Source organism: Narcine bancroftii, chromosome 5 (genome assembly GCF_036971445.1).
Source record: "Narcine bancroftii isolate sNarBan1 chromosome 5, sNarBan1.hap1, whole genome shotgun sequence".
In the NCBI taxonomy this organism is placed as follows: Eukaryota; Metazoa; Chordata; class Chondrichthyes; order Torpediniformes; family Narcinidae; genus Narcine; species Narcine bancroftii.
In genome coordinates this window covers 107,166,295-107,184,544 of record NC_091473.1, presented here as the reverse complement: position 1 = coordinate 107,184,544, position 18,250 = coordinate 107,166,295, and the positions used below count along the sequence as shown (strand labels likewise).

Here is an 18,250-nt window from a genome sequence, read left to right as displayed (position 1 = left end):
GGCTGATCTTTCTGTATTTTTCTGAACATCTTGACCTAAATGCCACAGATCTGATCTTCACCAGTTTACAGGTCTAAGTTCATCCATGGCTTTTGATTGAGGTACACCTGGATAGTCTGAGGAGAAACACACTCATCCATGCATTTTCTGATAAAGTTATCAACCACTGTGGCTTATTCATTCAGATCCTCCACCGCATCCTTGAATGTTGCCCAGTCCACTGACACCAGACACTCATGAAGCCACTCTTCTGCCTCCCCTGACCATCTCTGTACAGACTTCACACCGCTGGTTCATAGAACACTACAGCACAGAAACATGGCCCTTTGGTCCTTCTAGTCTGTGTCAAACCATTTTTTTTTTGGCCTTGTTCCACTGACCTGCACCCAGTCCATAGCCCTCCATATTTCTCCCATCCATGTACCTGTCCAAATTCTTCTTAAATGTTAAAATTGAGCCTGCATTCACCTCAGCTGGGAGATCGTTCCATACTTCCACTACTCTCTGTGTGAAGAGGTTTCCCCCTCACATTCCCCCTAAACTTTTCCCCTTTCACTCTTAACCCATGTCCTCTGGTTTGCATTTCACCTACCCTCAGTGGTAAAATGCCTATATACATTATATGCCTATCCCCCTCATAATTTTAAATAACTCTATTAAATCTACCATCATTCTACAATCCAGTGAATAAAGTCCTAACCTTTTTAACCTTTCCATGTAACTCAGTTCCTGAAGTCTGGGAAACATCCTAGTAAATCTTCTCTGCACTCTTTCTATTTTATTTATATCTTTCCTGTGTTATGCGACCAAAACTCCACACAATACTTCAAATTTGTCCTCACCAATGTCTTATACAACTTTACCATAACATCCCAGCTCCTATACTCAATACTTTCATTTATGAAGGCCAATATACCAAAAGCTCTCTTTTAGAACCCTATCCACACACATATATACAACTGTACATAGTTGGGGACAGATTTAGTGTTAAGGATAGTTTAAGACTTAAGACTATAATTTAAGGGTTAGAAATAAAATTAGAATTTTAAAATTAAACACTATCTGGTTCATTGTCTATTGCTGTTCGTTAAGCGCAGTTCATAACAAAGCACTTCCTCCTCTAATCTGTATAGGTTCCATGACCTCACTTCTTGTTTGCCTTATATCAATCACACAATTCTGTGCCTGTTTCCAGAGTGAAAACTGATTTAAAAAAAAACTAAGATCTTCTCCCCATCTCTTTTGGCTCCATACAAAGCCAACCATTCTGATCATCAAGGGGACCAATTTTGTCCTACTATCCTTTTGCTCTTCATATTTCCTGTAGAAATCCTTAGGATTTTCCTTCACATTGTCTGCCAAAGCAACCTCAAGTCTTTTTTTTTTGCCTTTCTGATTTCTTTCTTGAGGTTTTTCTTGCATTTTTTTTTTAAACAGCCCTCAAATAATCCCATTTGCTCCATGTTGCCTCTACCTACAAAACACCTCCATACTAGATCCCAAATATCCCTCGAAAATCAAGGTTTCCTATGCCTACTAACCTTGCCTTTTATCCTGACAGGAACATACAAACTCTATACTCTCAAAATTTCTCGCATATCCTTGCTTGAAAACAACTTATTCCAATTCACATGTTCTAGATCCTTTCTCATTTCCTCAAAATTAGACTTTCTCCAATTTAGAATTACAACTGGCCAATCCTTCTCCATAATTAAATTAAATCTAATGGAATTATTCCTTAAAAATAGTAGACCCTCCCTACCCCATTTTTCTTCCATCCATGTGGCTGTCTAAGAGTCTCTTAAATGTCTCAAATGTTTCAGCCTCCACCACCATCCCCAGCAAGGCATTCCAGTCACCCACAACTCTTTGCCTAAAACCTTACCTCTGATGTCTCCCCTAAACTTCCCTCCCTTCACTTTGTACACATGTCCTCTAGTATTTGTTATTCCTGGGGAAACAGGTGCTGGCTATCCACCCTATGCCTCTCAGAAACTTGTAGACCTCTATTAAGTCTCCTCTCATCCTACACTCCAAAGAGAAAAGTCCCTGCCTCATAAGACTTATTTTCCAATCCAGGAAACATCCTGGTAAATCTCTGCACCCTCTCCATAGCTTTCACATTCTTCCTATAATGAGGTGACCAGAACTGAAAACAATACTCTATGTGGTCTCATCAGAGATTTGTAGAGTTGCAACATGACCTCTCTGTTCTTGAACATAATACCCCTATTAATGAAGCCCAGCATCCCAAAGGCCTTCTTAACTATCCTATCAAACTGTGCAGAAACCTTGAGGGATGTATAGATTTGAACCTCAAGGTCCCTCTGTTCATCTACACTCTTAAGTAACCAACCATTAACCCTGCACTCAGCCTTCTGGTTTGTCCTTCCAAAATGCATCACCTCACATTTATCCAGATTAAACTCCATCTGCTACTACTCCGCCCATCTCTGCATCCTGTCTATATCCTCTTGTAACCTTCAACAACCTTCAACTCCATCCACAATTTCTCCAACTTTTGTATCATCCACAAACTTACTGACCCATCCTTCCACCTCTTCATCCAGGTCATTTATAAACATCACAAAGAGCGAGAGTCCCAGAGCAGATGCTTGCGGTGCTCCATTAGCCACTGACCTCCAGGCAGAATACTTTCCTTCCACTACTACTCTCTGCTTTCTACCTGTAAGCCAATTTTAACCCTAAAGCCAAGGTTCCATGGATTTCATGCCTCATGCATTTTCTATATGAGTCTCTCATGGGGGATCTTGTCAAATGCCTTGCTAAAATACATATAAACCACATCTACTGCCCTACCTTCATCCATTTCTTTTGTTAACCCCTAAAAAAAACCTCAATTAGTCTCATGAGGCATGACCTTCCTTGACAAAGCCTTGCTGACTATCCTTGAGTAGATTGTACTTCTCCAAATGCTCATAGATCCTATCCTTAAGAATCCTCTTCAAGAGTTTACACACCACTGACTTAAGACTCACAAGTCTATAATTCCCAGGATTCTTCCTATTACTTTTTAAACAAGGGGATTATATTTGCCATTTTCCAATCCTCCAACGGCCAAAGAGGATCAAAGATCATAGTTACTGCTCCAGCTATCTTTCCCCACTTCTCACAGCAACCTGGGGTATATCACATCTGGCCTCAGGAACGTATCAATCTTGATATTTTTAAGAAGATCCAACACTTCCTTTTCATTAATCTCCACATTGTCCAGCACAAAAACCTGTTCTATTCCAACCTCACCCTGATCAAAGTAATTTTCTCTTGTGAATACTGAAGCAAAGTATTCATTTAGGACGTCCCCAACCTCCTCTGCCTCCAGGCACGTTGCCCCCTTTATCCTTCAGCAGCCTCATCTTCCTTTCTCATCAATTTCTGCAGGAAGGAGGAATACAGCCAGTTGGTCTGACTTTTCAAATTCTTTCCCTCTCACTTTAAATGCATGTTCTCTTGTGCTTGATTTTTTTAAAAATCTGGGATAAAGATCTATGCTTCTTATAATATATCTATCTTTTTTTCTTCTTTTCTTTGGCTTGGCTTGTACTAACTTCTTAGAGGTCACCCCTCAGCCTCTGATCCTCCAGAGAAAACAACCCAAGTTTATTCAGCCTCTCCTTATAGCATACCCTCTAATGCAGGGCAAAATCCAGGTAAATTTTTTTCTGTACACTTTCCTGAAGAAGGAGGTAATCTCAGATGATCTCACATGGAAGATCACCCCTTGTCTCACTCACTCTCCTTATCCCCCTGTCTCCTTTCCTACAGCTCTGCATTCACAGACCTATCCCCCATTCCCTGATCATTTCTCAGCTTTTCTGTTGCCCTCCTATTCATGTGCTCCTATAGCCTCTTGGGTGCTGGCCTGTGCTTCTTCCCCTTCCCTCCTCTCACCTGCCATCATTTTAATTCAGGCCTGAAGCAGTTATATATCTTTGCCTCCTATGGACACTACAGGACCTGCTGAGTTTCTCCAGAACTTAAGTGTATTTATTATAATCACTGCATCTGCAGACTTTCTTGCTTCAAATGCAATCTAACCAAAATTTTTCATAGCTGCCACATGACCTTCTTAATTTTATATTCAATGCACACAAATTCTGGCTCATGGGCTGGAAGGGCTCATAACTGAGCTGTATGTCTAAAGTTTAGATTTTTTTTTAAATTAAAAAATGCCAAAGGCCTTCTTTACCACCCTATCTACTTGTGTGGCCACTTTCAGGGAGCTATGGATTGGATTCTAAGATCCCTCTCTACATCAATGCTGTTTGGGGTCCTGCCATTAATCATATATTTTTTCTTTTCATTTGACTGCCCAAAGTGCCAAAATGTCATTTTTCTGTTTGTATCTGTAACTGATCTACATCCTGCTGGATATACACCATCCACAGTTCTGCCAATCTTTGCCTCATCTGCAAACTTATTAACCCATTTACCTACATTTCCATACAAATTATTTACATACATAAGATGCGAGTCCCTGTGGAACATCACTGCTCATGGACTTCCAGCCAGAAAAACACTTTTCCACCACTATTCATTTGCACGTCAAATCTGAATCCAGACTATCAATTCTCCATGGATCCTGTGCATCTTTACCTTTTGTATCAGCCTTTTATGAAGGACCTCGCTGAATGCCTTATTAAAGTCTACAAAGACAACATCCACCGCCCTATGTTCATCAGTCACATTTGTCACCTCCAATCAAGTTGGTAAAACATGACTTGATCAGCACAAAACCATGCTGATTGTCCTTGATCAGGCTAGAGCTTTCTAAATGCATGAGATCCTATCCTCTCTGACAGCTGATGTGAGGGTCACTGGCATTTCTTGGATTATCCCTAATTTCCTTCTTGGACAAAGGCACAATCTTGACTATTCTCCAGTCCTCTGGGACCACAGTTGTCGCTGGCAGGGATGCAATGGTCTTCAACAAAGCTCCATCAATCTCCTCTCTTGTTTATTTCAATTCCCTGGGATGTATCCCATCAGAACATGGGGATGTATCCACCTGAATATCCTTCAAATGACCTGGCACCACATTTTTTTTATCTTAAAATGCCTTAACACATTAGCATTCTCCCACTCTACTCCATATCCTTCTCCTTGATGAACATCAAGGCAAAGTACATTGCATTGGTGCTCATCAAGAAGATCAAGCACAGATTCCCTCCTTTATCCTGAAGTGGCCTTATCCTCACCCTGATTATCTTCTTGTTTTTAAAGCAAGTGTATAATGCCCTGGGATCTTTTCCTCCACTCTCTTGAATCTTATTTGCCAAGAAAGTTTCATGGCTCCTTTTGGTCTTGTTAATTCCCTGCTTGGACACTTTCCTTTTATTTTAATATTACATAGAAAACATAGAAGATAGGAGCAGGAGTAGGTCATTCAGCCCTTTGAGCCTGCTCCGCCATTCAACGAGATCATGGCTGATCTTAAAGTTCAGTACCCCGTCCCCGCCTTCTCTCCGTAACCTTTAATACCCTTATACTGAAGAAATAGATCTAATTCCCTCAATGGTTTATCTGAATCTAAAGACAAAGCTTCTAAAATCTTGCATATGGTTCCTTTCTCTTTTGGACATATTAAAACAAAACAGTGGTACTAAATGAGGTACCTCAAATCGTGACACTAAACAAGAAAACAGATGCTACAAAAAAGTGAATCCAGGCAGCTCAAAAGCAGAAATAGAATTAAAAATAAAACTAAAATTATTATATATTGCTAATCAAATGAACATTTTAAATATTGATATTTTAAAATGGAGAGGTTTACTAGAATATTAATAGTTTTCAATGTTCAAAACAAATTGAACTACCATTCTTACCTTTGTCAGATCCATGCCCAGACGGACCTGGGACAGGAGATGCATGATGACACTCTTATGCTCTTCAACAGATTCCCCCTCACCCTCATCATCTCTCTCATCATGTGTATCAAACAGTTCTTGAAATGACAAAAAAATTTGAAATCTTGTGTATGCCACTGCAGTTGCATGAACTTTTAAGATGATGCTGATATATGGCAAATAAAATGTTACGCTTAAAAATGCTGCCGTTCATAAATTTTTTAAATCAAGAATGAAAAAATCCAACAGAGGACAAATGTAGGTCAAAGATTTCCTTTCCACAAGCTAATATTTGAGTGACAACATTTTAGTCACAATTTCCTATCAACTCAGCTGTTTTGTGAAAATTCAATTGTCACGATGCAGATGAAGCTTCTTACCCACATCTGAAGAAATTTTAAAAAATTCTTTTCATACTCTATTACTATAGAAGGCATAAAAATAAGAACCATTTACTAATTGTTATTGTGAAACCCCAATATAAATGAATACACACACACACACACACGCTGACATCATAAAAGTATCCATATTTATGTCTATATTTATAAGCAGTCTGTAAATCATATAGTTGAAGAATGAAAAATATTTGCAAACAAAATACCCTTAAAGTAAAATCATGAACATAATTACAATGGCTCACATAACCACTGGTGTTGAAGTAGTTAAATAAAATGTGAATTAATCCAAGATGTGCTTTTCTGGGTCCTCATTAAAAAAAACTCAACCAATAATGACCTTCTAGGCAATGAACTTTTGTTACCAGCTCCTTTGGAAAGCTGTGGATATGAAACATGATAGATAGCATTTTTGATTGAAGTATTAGAACTTGCATCTCCAGGCATGAAGAGAAACGGAATTCATTTAATTCATAGATAATAATGAGGGAAACTTCTTGGAGAGATTCAAATTCTTCTCAATTTAAGAAATGAACCTACTTTGGTAGAAACATACCTGCATCATTTGTTCCATTAGACATGGAGGAGTTCAGTGATTCTGTTGTTTCTGGGCGCTTAAGACTGCCGCCTGTGTTGCTATGTGTGATCACTACTGGAGATGTTGCACTACAAAAAAATAAAAACTTCAGGCTTGTGAATGAATCCCATAACAGTGCTAACATACTGCCCTTGCTTGGCCCTAATTTATCTTTATTTTACTGCAACTTTATACTTTGTAATTGTGCTCTTGTTCTTCTACTTTAAACAGCCATGCGAATGCAAGTTAATGTTAAACTGCACACAGAGAATCATTCCCATTGTGTTAGGTATAATTTGCAAATAAAACAAATCAAACTATATTGAACATTTTTTTAAAGCATTCTTTGTCACATTTTCTTGGTCAAGTAAAATTATGTGAATGCTGTCCCGAGAAGCACAGTCAAATAGTCAAGAAATTCTCAGGCTTTGTACAGTCATTGCAAATGCTGAACGACCAAAGGAATTGCTCTCACTGACCATATGAGACTATCATATTTACGAAACAATATTTATTGAATGATTTGTACATATGAATGCTTGTTTTATATTGTTTGTCTGTATGTGTGTTATGTCTGGTTGTGTGTCTGCGCATTTTGCACCAAGGACTGAAAACACTGTTTCGTCAAGTTGTTCTTGTACAATAAACTTGACTTATTTTAACTTAGTGAGGACAATTGTCTATATTCCTCTGAGTCAAGGATGAGGAAAAGAGCTGCTGACTATCCAGTAAATTTTAATGAAAATTAAAGTGCATGAATGTGGAGTGAGCCAATTTGAAGTAATATTAAACCTGTGCCCTCACAAGCAACACTGTCATGGGCACTTACACAAGATAACAGAAATTAATTTACTCACAATCTCTAAAAGTGCTCACCACATCCTCAGTAACATTCATAAAAGCAGCATATCTCTTCAAAGACACGAATTAAAACATGTTTAGAATTATTTTATTATTAGCTACATAAGCTGCATAACGTCAAAAAATGGGAAACCTAATATGATAAAAACAACTGCTATCAAATAGGAAAAAATGTCACAAAAGTTACTCTGTAAACCAATATCTAATATCAAACTTATAACACTTTAATGAGTGTACCTCCAGACTCCAAATTTCTAACCGTATACCTGAAAAGATTGTTTTTGGCTAAACAAAGATGAACACTATGCAAATACTAATCTCAATTAAATGATTTTGATTTGAAAGTGCTTGGCGATTTAAGCTATAAAACAGAAAGGCTACTTGAAACATATATTAAAAGCAAAAACTATTTGAATGGATTATTCTGCAGGTGGATCATAGACCTGTGATTTTTTTTAAATGAAATGAGGATGCATTAATACAAATAGAACCATAGGACAACTACAGCACAGAAACAGGCCACTTTGGCCCCTCTAATCTTTGCCGAACCACTTTTTCTTGCCTAGTCCCACTGACCTGCACTCAGTCCATAGCTCTCCATACCTCTCCCATCCATATACAGTACAACTCCAATTATCCAAAATCAGATTATCAGAAATCCTCATTTATCCAAAATCCGGAAGTGACGTCTGTTCGCTTCCAAAAAATTTTGGATAAGTGAGGATATCCAAAACAATCAGAAATCCTCAGTTGTCTTAAATTTTTTTGGAGCTGAGCTGACCTCACAGGTTGGGGAAAAAAAATTCACACAACCTGAAATTAGAATGACAATTGTCCTCATTTCAGTTAACTTCCTCCCCTCTCACTTTCCATTTCTTCTTTACCTACCCATATTGACTTTTCTCTCCAACTCTCCCTCTCAAATTGCATGCCACTGTCTCCCAGCCGCAACCAGTCCAAGTAATCTCTTGTCTCGGCGTCATCAAGTAGAGCGGTCTCCTGGGCACGAGTGAGGACCTCAGGCAGGAGGTGTTGGTGATCGTTGGCAGCAGTTGGGAGGGGGAGTGTGCACAGGTGAAGACTGGGTCTGTGTCAGGTTCCAATAGGCAGGAGCTTGCTGATTCACCAGTTCCACCAACCCAGGAAGCCTCCTCGGGAATCAGTGGCAGTGGTGGAGATGTGTCGGGATCAGTGGCAGGGGTTGGAAAGTCTCAGTGATCGGCGGCGGCAGCAGCTTTGGGGACGTGTCGGGGTTCGGCAGCAGCCAGCATTTTATTGTTTAAAAAGCCTTCCTTTGTTGTTTGTTGTTGTTTAAACATTGATACAAGTGATTTGTTGCTGCTACAGGGTTGTTTTTTAAAAATGACCAGTCATCCGAAAAATTCAGTCATCTGAAATAGGTCTGGTCCTGACCATTTCGGATAATTGGAGTTGCAATGTACCTGTCCAAATTTCCCTTAAATGTTAAAATCGAGCCCGCACCTACCACTTCAGCTGGAACCTCGTTCTTCCCCCTAAACCTTTTCCCTTTCACCCTTAGCCCACGTCCTCCTGTTTGAATCTCATCCACCCTCAATGGAAAAAAGCCTATCTACATTTACTCTTGTCTATCCCCCTCATAAATGAAATGTTTTAATGAACTTACAGTTTAGCGATACAAATTGGCAAGAACACTTTTCCAATGAGTACTCATCTTTGTTTTGTTCAATTTAATCAATTCAGAGCAGTTTGTTACTTCTTCAATTTATTCCAGCTTGAACAAATTGAAAGGATCTTCATCATATTTGCGAGCAACAACTTTCTTTTCATAAACATTCTAAGATGTTAATCTTAGAATCATCATGCATTATCAAACTATTAAACCCACCATCGTGAGTTATAATCTGCATCGGACTTATGGTAGTGTATTGTGAATACACTGTTGTGCTTTGTTACTGTTATTCATACTGGCTCGATGTCATATAACCCTGTCACTGATGCTTCTTTATGACAAAACAACAACTTGTACTTAGAGTAAGATATTAAAACTTTCCAAGGCTTTTCCTGGGAGTATTTTCAGAAGAAAACACCCTTCTCTGTAACTGGATTCTGGACTTCCTATCTGAAAGACCATAGTCTGTCCACATTGGCAGCAGAATGCCGAGTACCAACTCTCTGAGAAACTGCACACCTCAGGGCTGTGTGCTCAGTCTGTGATGTGATGTACTTAATTGTCATTATGCTGGTATATCAGCCAATGAAACATAATAAGCACTGTCCAGAATGTGAAATAGAGTTACACACATTACCATATTACAATATAACAATAACAACATGGAAAGAGGCCATCATGGCCTTCGTCTGTGCAGAAATACTTATAGTCCCCTAGTCCCACTGACCCACATTCTTCCCATAACCCTCCATACCATTTACATCCATATACCTATCCAAATTTTCCTTAAAAGATAATATTGTATCTGCCTCCACCAGAAGCTCATTCCACACAGACACCAATCTCTGAGGAAAGAGGAAAGAAGCTTCCCCTTGTGTTGTACCTAAATTTTTGGCCCCTAGTTATGGAAAGGATAGGGATTAGTAAAGTGAGAGTTTTGGAGCTTTTTTGGGTCAATTAAGGTTGGAGGTCAGGGAACAAATAGCGGGGGCACTGACAGTAATTTTTCAAAGATCACTGGAGGAGGGGGTGGTACCACAGGATTGGAAGGTTGCAAATGTTGTTCCATTGTTCAAAAAAGGCAGTAGGTGTAGGCCAAGTAATTATTGGCCAGTAAGTTTGACTTCGGTGGTGGGGAAGGTTATGGAGGGTATTCTTCGAGATAGTATACACGCATATCTGGATAGGCAGGGATTGATTTAGGGGCACCCAGCATGGGTTTGTAAAAGGAAAGTCATGTTTGACGAACCTTGTTGAGTTTTTTGAGGAAGTGACAAAAAAGGTGGATGAAGGTAGAGCAGTGGATGTGATCTATTTGGATTTTAGTAAGGCTTTTGATAAGGTTCCGCATGGAAGGTTAATAAGGAAGGTTCAGTCACTAGGAATTAGTAGAGAGATTGTGTCATGGGTTCAGAGGTGGCTGGGAGATAGACAGAAGAGAGTCATGGTGGACAACTTTATGTCAGGTTGGAAGCCTGTGACAAGCGGGGTGCCTCAGGGATCAGTGCTGGGTCCCTTGTTGTTTATCATTTATATTAATGATTTAGAGGAGGGTGTGGTTAACTGGGTAAGCAAATATGCGAATCATACGAAAATAGGGGGAGTGGTGAGGTAGATTTTCTTGGATTACAGAAGGATTTAGTTTGTTTGGAAGAGTGGGCTGAAAGATGGCAGATGGAATTCAATGTAGACAAGTGTGAGGTGTTGCATTTCAGTAAAAATAACCAGAATAGGACATATACAGTTAAGGGGAGGGCAATGAGGCACGCAGAGGAGCAACGGGACCTGGGGGCTACGGTACAGAGTTCACTGAAGGTGGATTCCCATGTAGACAAGGTGGTTAAGAAGGCACATGGTATGCTGGCCTTCATAAATCATAGTATAAAGAATAGGAGCTGGGAGGTGATGCTGCAGCTGTTTAAGGCATTGGTGAGGCCAGGTTTGGAGTGCTGTGCTCAGGTCTGGTCTCCAAATTATAGAAAGGATATAGATAAAGTAGAGAGGGTGCAGAGAAGGTTTACAAGGATGTTGCCTGGCTTACAGCATCTGGATTACAGGGAGAGATTAAGGAGACTGGGACTTTATTCATTGAAACATAGACGACTGAGAGGGGACTTGATAGAGGTATTTAAAATTATGAAAGGAATAGATAGACTAGACATAAACAGATTCTTTCTCCTGAGGACAGGGGAGGTTGGAACAAGACGCCATGAGTTAAGGGTAAGGGGGCAACACTTTAGGAAAAATATTAGAGGTGGCTTTTTCACTCAGCGAGTGGTGGCAGAATGGAATGAACTTCCGAATGAGATAGTTGCATCAGGGTCCCTTCTGTCATTTAAGAGAAGGTTGGATGTGTACATGGAGGTGAGGGGGTTGGAAAGTTATTGGCGCTGAGCGGGAGGAGCTAGTGGAGTTGTTCTAGTGAACCTGTGCCGACTCGAAAGACCGACATGGCCTGTTTACGCTCCGTAAATGGTTATATGGTTATAACACACAGTTCATATCCTCTTGTTTGAATCTCCCCTATCCTCAATGGAAAAAGACTATCCACATCTACTTTATTTATCCTTCTCAAAATTTTAAAGGCCTCTATCAAATCCCCCCTTCAGCCTTCTACGCTCCAAGGAAGAAAGACCTAACTTGTTTAACCTTTCTCTATGTCTTAGGTGCTGAAACCCAGGTGTCTTTCTGGTGAATCTTCTCTGTCCTCTCTCTATTTTGTTCACATCTTTCCAATGATATGGTGACCAGAACTGAACACAATATTCCAAATTTGGCCTCACCAATGCCTTGCACAATTTTAACATTATCTCTCAACTCCTATACTCTCTGCTCTGATTTATAGAGGCCAGCATTCCAAAGGCCTTCTTCACTACCCTATCCACCTGAGATTCCATTTGTAGGGAACTGTGTACCATTATTTCTAGATTTCTCTGTTCAAATGCATTCTTTAATGCCCTACCATTTACCATGGATGTCCTATTTTGATTAGTCTTACCAAAATGTAGCACCTCACACTTGTCAGCATTAAACTCCATTTGCCAACTTCAGACCACTCTTGTAACTTGCCCAAATCTCTCTGCAAGATTTGAAAACCTTCCTCACTATCCACAACACCACCTACCTTAGTATCATCTGCATACTTACTAATCCAATTTACCATCCCATGATCTTGACCATTAATGTATGTTACAAACAACAATGGACCCAGTACAGATCCTTGAAGCATACCAATAGCCACCGGCCTTCAACCCGACAAACAGTTATCTACCACCACTCTCTGACATCTCCCATCCAGCCACTGTTGGATCCATTTTCTACTTCCATATTCACACCTAACGATTGAACATTCCTAACTAACTTCCGTGTGGGACCTTGTCAAAGGCCTACTGAACTCTAAATAGACAACATCCACTGACTTACCCTCGTCAATTTTCCTGGTAACCTCTTCAAAATTTCAATAAGATTTGTCAAACATGACCTTCCATGCACAAATCCATGTTGACTGTTCCTAATCATACCATGTCTATCCATATAATTATATATACCATCTCTAAGAACAACCACTGATGTCAAACTTACAGGCCAATAATTGCTCAATTTACTCCTTGAACCATTTTTATACAATGGAACAGCATGCGCAAACTGCCAGTCCTCCAGCACCATCCCTGTCGCTAATGAGATTTTAAATATTTCTGTCAGAGCCCCTGCTATTTCTATACTGACTTCCCTCAAAAACCTAGGGAATATCCTGTCAGGACCCAGAGATTTGTCCACCTTTTATATTTCTTAAAAACTCTAGAACTTCAATCATCACAGTTTCCATAACTTCCCTACTTGTTTCCCTTACCTTACACAATTCAATATCTTTCTTCTTAGTAAATACTGAAGAAATAGTTCAAAATCTCTCAAATGTCTTTTGGTTCCACACATAGCTGGCCACTCTGATTCTCTAGGGACTAATTTCATCCCTCACTATTCTCTTGCTGTTAATATAACTGTAGAAACCCTTTGGATTTAATTTCACCTTATTTTCCAAAGCAACCTCATATTTCTTTTTAGCTTTTCTAATTTCATTCTTCAGATCCTTTTCACATTCTTTATATTCCTCAAGCACCTCATTTTCTCCACGCTGCCTATATTTACTGTAGGCATCTCTCTTTTTCCAAACCAAGTTTCCAATTTCCCTTGAAAACCATGACTCCCTCAATCTTTTAACCTTTCATTTCAACCTAACAGGAATATTAAGATTTTGTACCCTCAAAATTTCTCCTTTAAATAACCTCCATTTCATCTTTCCCATAAAACAAATTACCCCAATCCACTCCTTTTAAATCCTCTCTGGGTTGAGACCTATCCTTTCCATAATTATTTTGAAACCTTGGCATTATAACCAGTGCTACCAAAATTCTCCCAAACACACATCTGTCACCTGACCTATTTCATTCCCTAACAGGAGATCCAACACTGCCTCTTCTCTAGTTGGTACTTCTATGTCTTGCTGCAAAAAAATTTCTTGCACATATTTTATAAACTTCAAACCATCTAGGTCTGTTACAGTATAGGTCTCCCAGTCTATGTTTGGAAAATTTAAATTTCCCACAATCACAACCTTGTGTTTACCGCACATATCTGCAATCTCATTACAAATTTTCTCCTCCAATTCTTGCTCCCTATTAGATGTTCTATAATACAATCCCATAAGCATTACTTTGCCTTTCCCATTCTTCAATTCCACCCAGATAGCCTCCCTCGATGAGCCCTCTAATCTACCCTGCCAAAGGACCCTGCAATAATATTTTCTCTGACAAGCAATGCAACACCTCCACCTCTTGTCCCTCCCATTTTATCACATCTGAAGCAACGAAATCCAGGAATATTTAATTGCCATCGCACCTCTCCTGCAACCACATCTCAGTTCTGGTCACCAAATCATAGTGTGAGAATTATCCAAAATGCTGTTTCAGAAAAATGAAATAATCAGTGTTAACAATGGCTGTACAGAGATGGGACATGAGAGAAGAAAAGGGGGGAGGGGGGGTGTCTGCTAGAATACAAAGGAAGGACAGTTCCTGCAAGAGATTGCAGGCAAGGACAACTTGATATATTTAAAAAACTGCGAAAGAACGGGAACATGTGACAAAGCATCATACCCTATAAGGATAAGAATAAATAAGAATTGGGGTCGCAAAAATCTCATGGGAATGGGAGAAGTAAGCAAGGGCGGGCTTTAAGATGAGGAGCAGAACAGCTTTTGATAGGTTAAACTAACATATCAATTACTTAGTTAACTAACCAATTAAATTAACAAAGGAGTAGTTATTACATATAGAAATGAATAAAAAAAAGGTTGTTGAATATCAGTGAATGTGCCTTCTCTGAAGGACACCCGCTCTTGCAAGAACGTTGAATAAAAGGTTATATCGCTTCACCGATTGAGAAATTATTTAATCAGTGAGCTGGGTTTCTCACAATTGGAAAGATGTGAATAAAATAGAGAGAGGACAGAGAAGATTCACCAGAATTATACCTGGGTTTCAGCACCTAAGTTATAGAGAAAGATTAAACAAGTTAGGTCTTTCTTCCTTGGAGCGTAGAAGGCTGAAGGGGTGGGGGGGGGGGGGGTGGGATTTGATAGAGGCCTTTAAAATTTTGAGAAGGATAGATAATGTAGACGTGGATGGACTTTTTCCATTGAGGATAGGGGAGATTCAAACAAGAGGACATGAACTAAGAGTTAGGGGGCAAAAGTTTAGGTGCAACACAAAGGGAAGCTTCTTTCCTCAGAGAGTGGTGTCTGTGTGAAATGAACTTCTGGTGGAGGCAGGTACAATATTATCTTTTAAGAAAAATTTGAATAGGTATATGGATGTAAAAGGTATGGCGGGATATGGGCAGAATATGGGTCAGTGGGACAAGGAGAGTATAAATGTTTCTACATGAAAAAGAAAGCCCTGAAGACCTGTTTCTGTACTGTAAATATTATATGGTTATAAACCATGTACAATTAAAACCACATTATTCTAAAATAAACATTCTAAATATAAGCTTAGTACCACTCAACACCGTGAATTGGTATTTAACATTACCACAGCTTCATGAAAAAAAACTCTTTTTAAGTTCTCGAGTGAAGGCTCCTATAATTTTGATCCAATGGTAGGAGAGTAAATAGCTCATGGTTAAGATGTGTTGCTCATGGTTAGGATGATATTCCTCATCCTGTTCAAACATCGTCCCCTATAGATTTGATGGTAGGCAACTGCATTCCAACAATCACTAACCAATGAAGTGCCTTCCTATCTTGTGCAGAACAATTCCGATACCACACCAAAATACTATAAGTCAGCACACTCTCAATAGTACATCTATAGAAATCCAATAGTATTCTAGGACGGAGGTGTAACCTCCTCATACATCTCAAAAAACAAAGATGTTGTTGTGCCTTTTTGATGAACTCAAAGATCAAGTGAGATCATCAGAGATATGGACTCCCAGGAATTTGAACCTCCTGTTTACACTACTGACCTACGACTGCAACGTCAGATCAGGCTCCAACAGAGTCATCATGTTTGCAGGTGACATGTCCATAGTTAACCTCATCAACAACAATGAAGAGTTGAAATACAGTGAAGAGCTGTAAAATCTTATGAAAATGGTGCAAGAATAACAACCAGAATCTCAGTGTGGTCAAGAAAAAGGAGATGATTGTAGACTTCAAGAGGGACTTGTCACCCTTCACTTCATATTAATAGCTCGGTAGAGGTGAGAGTGGAGAGCACAAAGGTTCCTTGGAGCCCATTTAAGAAGTGACCTATCCTGGAAACATAACATATCCTCACCAGTCAGGAAGGCTTAAGAGTGACTCCACTCCCTTAGAAGGCTGAGGTGGGCAAGGCTAAGGACCAGCCCCATTCTGTCAGCTTTCTACAGGAGCTCTATCAAGGGCACCCTGGCTGGTTGCATCACAGTCTGGTATGGTTGCTGTGGAGCATCGGACTGGAGGTCAATCCACAGGTCCATAAAACTGGCAGAGAGGATCACTGGGGATGCCTTCCCCATCATCGATGGGATTTACAAGGATTATTGTTTAGAGGGTTTGCCAAGTCAGTGAGGACCCCTACCTCCCCACATGCAGCATCTTCCAATTACTCCCACTAGGAAAAAGATACAAAAGTATCAGAGCCAGAACCTCCAGGCTGAGGAACAGTTTCTTCCCATGGACAATGAGACTGCTGAATGATTGCTAAAGAACTCTTTGTGACACTATTATTTATAAAAGAATATTTATTTTAATATATGTGCATATATACTGTGTATATGTGTCATTTGTCTGCATGTGTGTTATGTCTGTATGTGCGTTTTGCACTGTTCTACACCGTGGACTGTTAAACGCTGTTTTGTTGGGGTGGTCATCTTGGTGTAAAGAAAACCATGAATAAGATTGTGAGACAATTTTTCCGGCCTGTCTGGCTTGAGCAGAGTTCCAGTATTTTAAAGGAGATCTGTTTTGAAGTGTTTGTATGTGACCTACACTAAAAAAAAACTGTCACAATTTATCTCCTTTAAAACATAACTATACACAATATAAAATACAACATAGTCTGTCACAGAACATTACCTATACTGACTTTATAATTGAAAGCAGCTCATTAAGAATGCCGTTGGCATTTTGAGACAATGCCAGACAAATTTTCACAATGTCTTCCTGGGGCTGGAATAACCTCCAATTATCACAATAACCTGTGTTAGGAATGACTGATTGAGAGGAGATTGGCTGTGTGATAATTAGCTGGATTGGATACATACTGCTTTCAGTGAGCCAGACAAATCGGAACAATTTTTCCACTTTTTCAAAGTGGAATGCATTCAGTTGGTTTTGCAGTGAAACTCTTGATGTCACGTGGAAATATAGAGAAAAATGTGAGGAAAAAAAATTAAAATACATCTCAAAAATAAAGAGACTTGAGATTGGTTTTAACATCAAGCAGCTTTCAGATCTCAATCTGCTAAAAGCCCATCTCTTCAGCAGCTCCATCTGTACAATTTTATGTAAACAAGAGAAACTCAGCCAGTAGCTATATTATTGCAAATGATTTTGGGAAACACAAACTGGCATACAATTCATTAAAAATTGGACAAATTTTAAAACTATACATATTTTAAGCACTGATCATCTTTGACAACACATTTCATTTTCAGAATATCAATTATAAATGTTTTGAACCCATTGTAAGTTCAGAAAGGTGAAGCAACAATTAATGCTTCACTACTGTTGTCCTTGGGAATAATACAGCAAGATTTAAAGGCAATGAGTTTTAAATTTTCAGTGAATAACTGTGAATTGGTAAGACTGGCAAGAGCTGAGATTAAATGAGTAAGCTAATCGAAGCTTTGCCAAATTTCAAAATATACACCCGCAACTGAATTTTCATTTGTGAATTAACACAGAAAATCTCAAACAATTGTTTGTTTTAATTGTAGATAAATGCATTTAATATTAGAAATGAAAGATGATATTTTCAATTATTCTTTTTTATTTAAGGGCTACAATTTGTAATGCTTTAATTATGTCCGCAATTTATACCATATAATGCTTTAAGAGGGCCAGACAAAATATAAGCATATTTAACACCTGAGAAATTGTGACCATCAAAAGTGGTGACAGATCATAATAGTAAACATTTGCCAAATTATTACTCAGCTTTCAAAGTCCACCTGATAATTTAGCAAATATTTGTTGATGCAGTGTAACATTTCCTGAGCAAAATGGAGATAAAGAATTCTGCATCTAAGGAGCATGCTCCAATAACCGAGGTAAAGACCAAAAGATTTGGATCATTTCCTATGACAAAGGAAATTAAAATAAGTCTATAAATGTCTCCAGCCTGAAGTAAGT

General features: G+C 39.1%; 1 protein-coding gene across 20 annotated transcripts in view; it reads right to left on the bottom strand.

Annotated features, from left to right (window-relative positions):
• Window positions 1-18,250, bottom strand: part of osbpl9 (oxysterol binding protein-like 9) — a 293,549-nt gene that overhangs the window by 27,840 nt on the left and 247,459 nt on the right. For all 20 annotated transcript variants that reach the window (XM_069938639.1, XM_069938640.1, XM_069938634.1 and 17 more), the window contains 2 exons: window positions 6,822-6,931; window positions 5,847-5,965 (listed from right to left, as the gene is read on the bottom strand). In XM_069938639.1, the coding sequence (XP_069794740.1) occupies window positions 5,847-5,965; window positions 6,822-6,931 (229 nt within the window). The remainder of the gene's footprint in view (window positions 1-5,846; window positions 5,966-6,821; window positions 6,932-18,250) is intronic.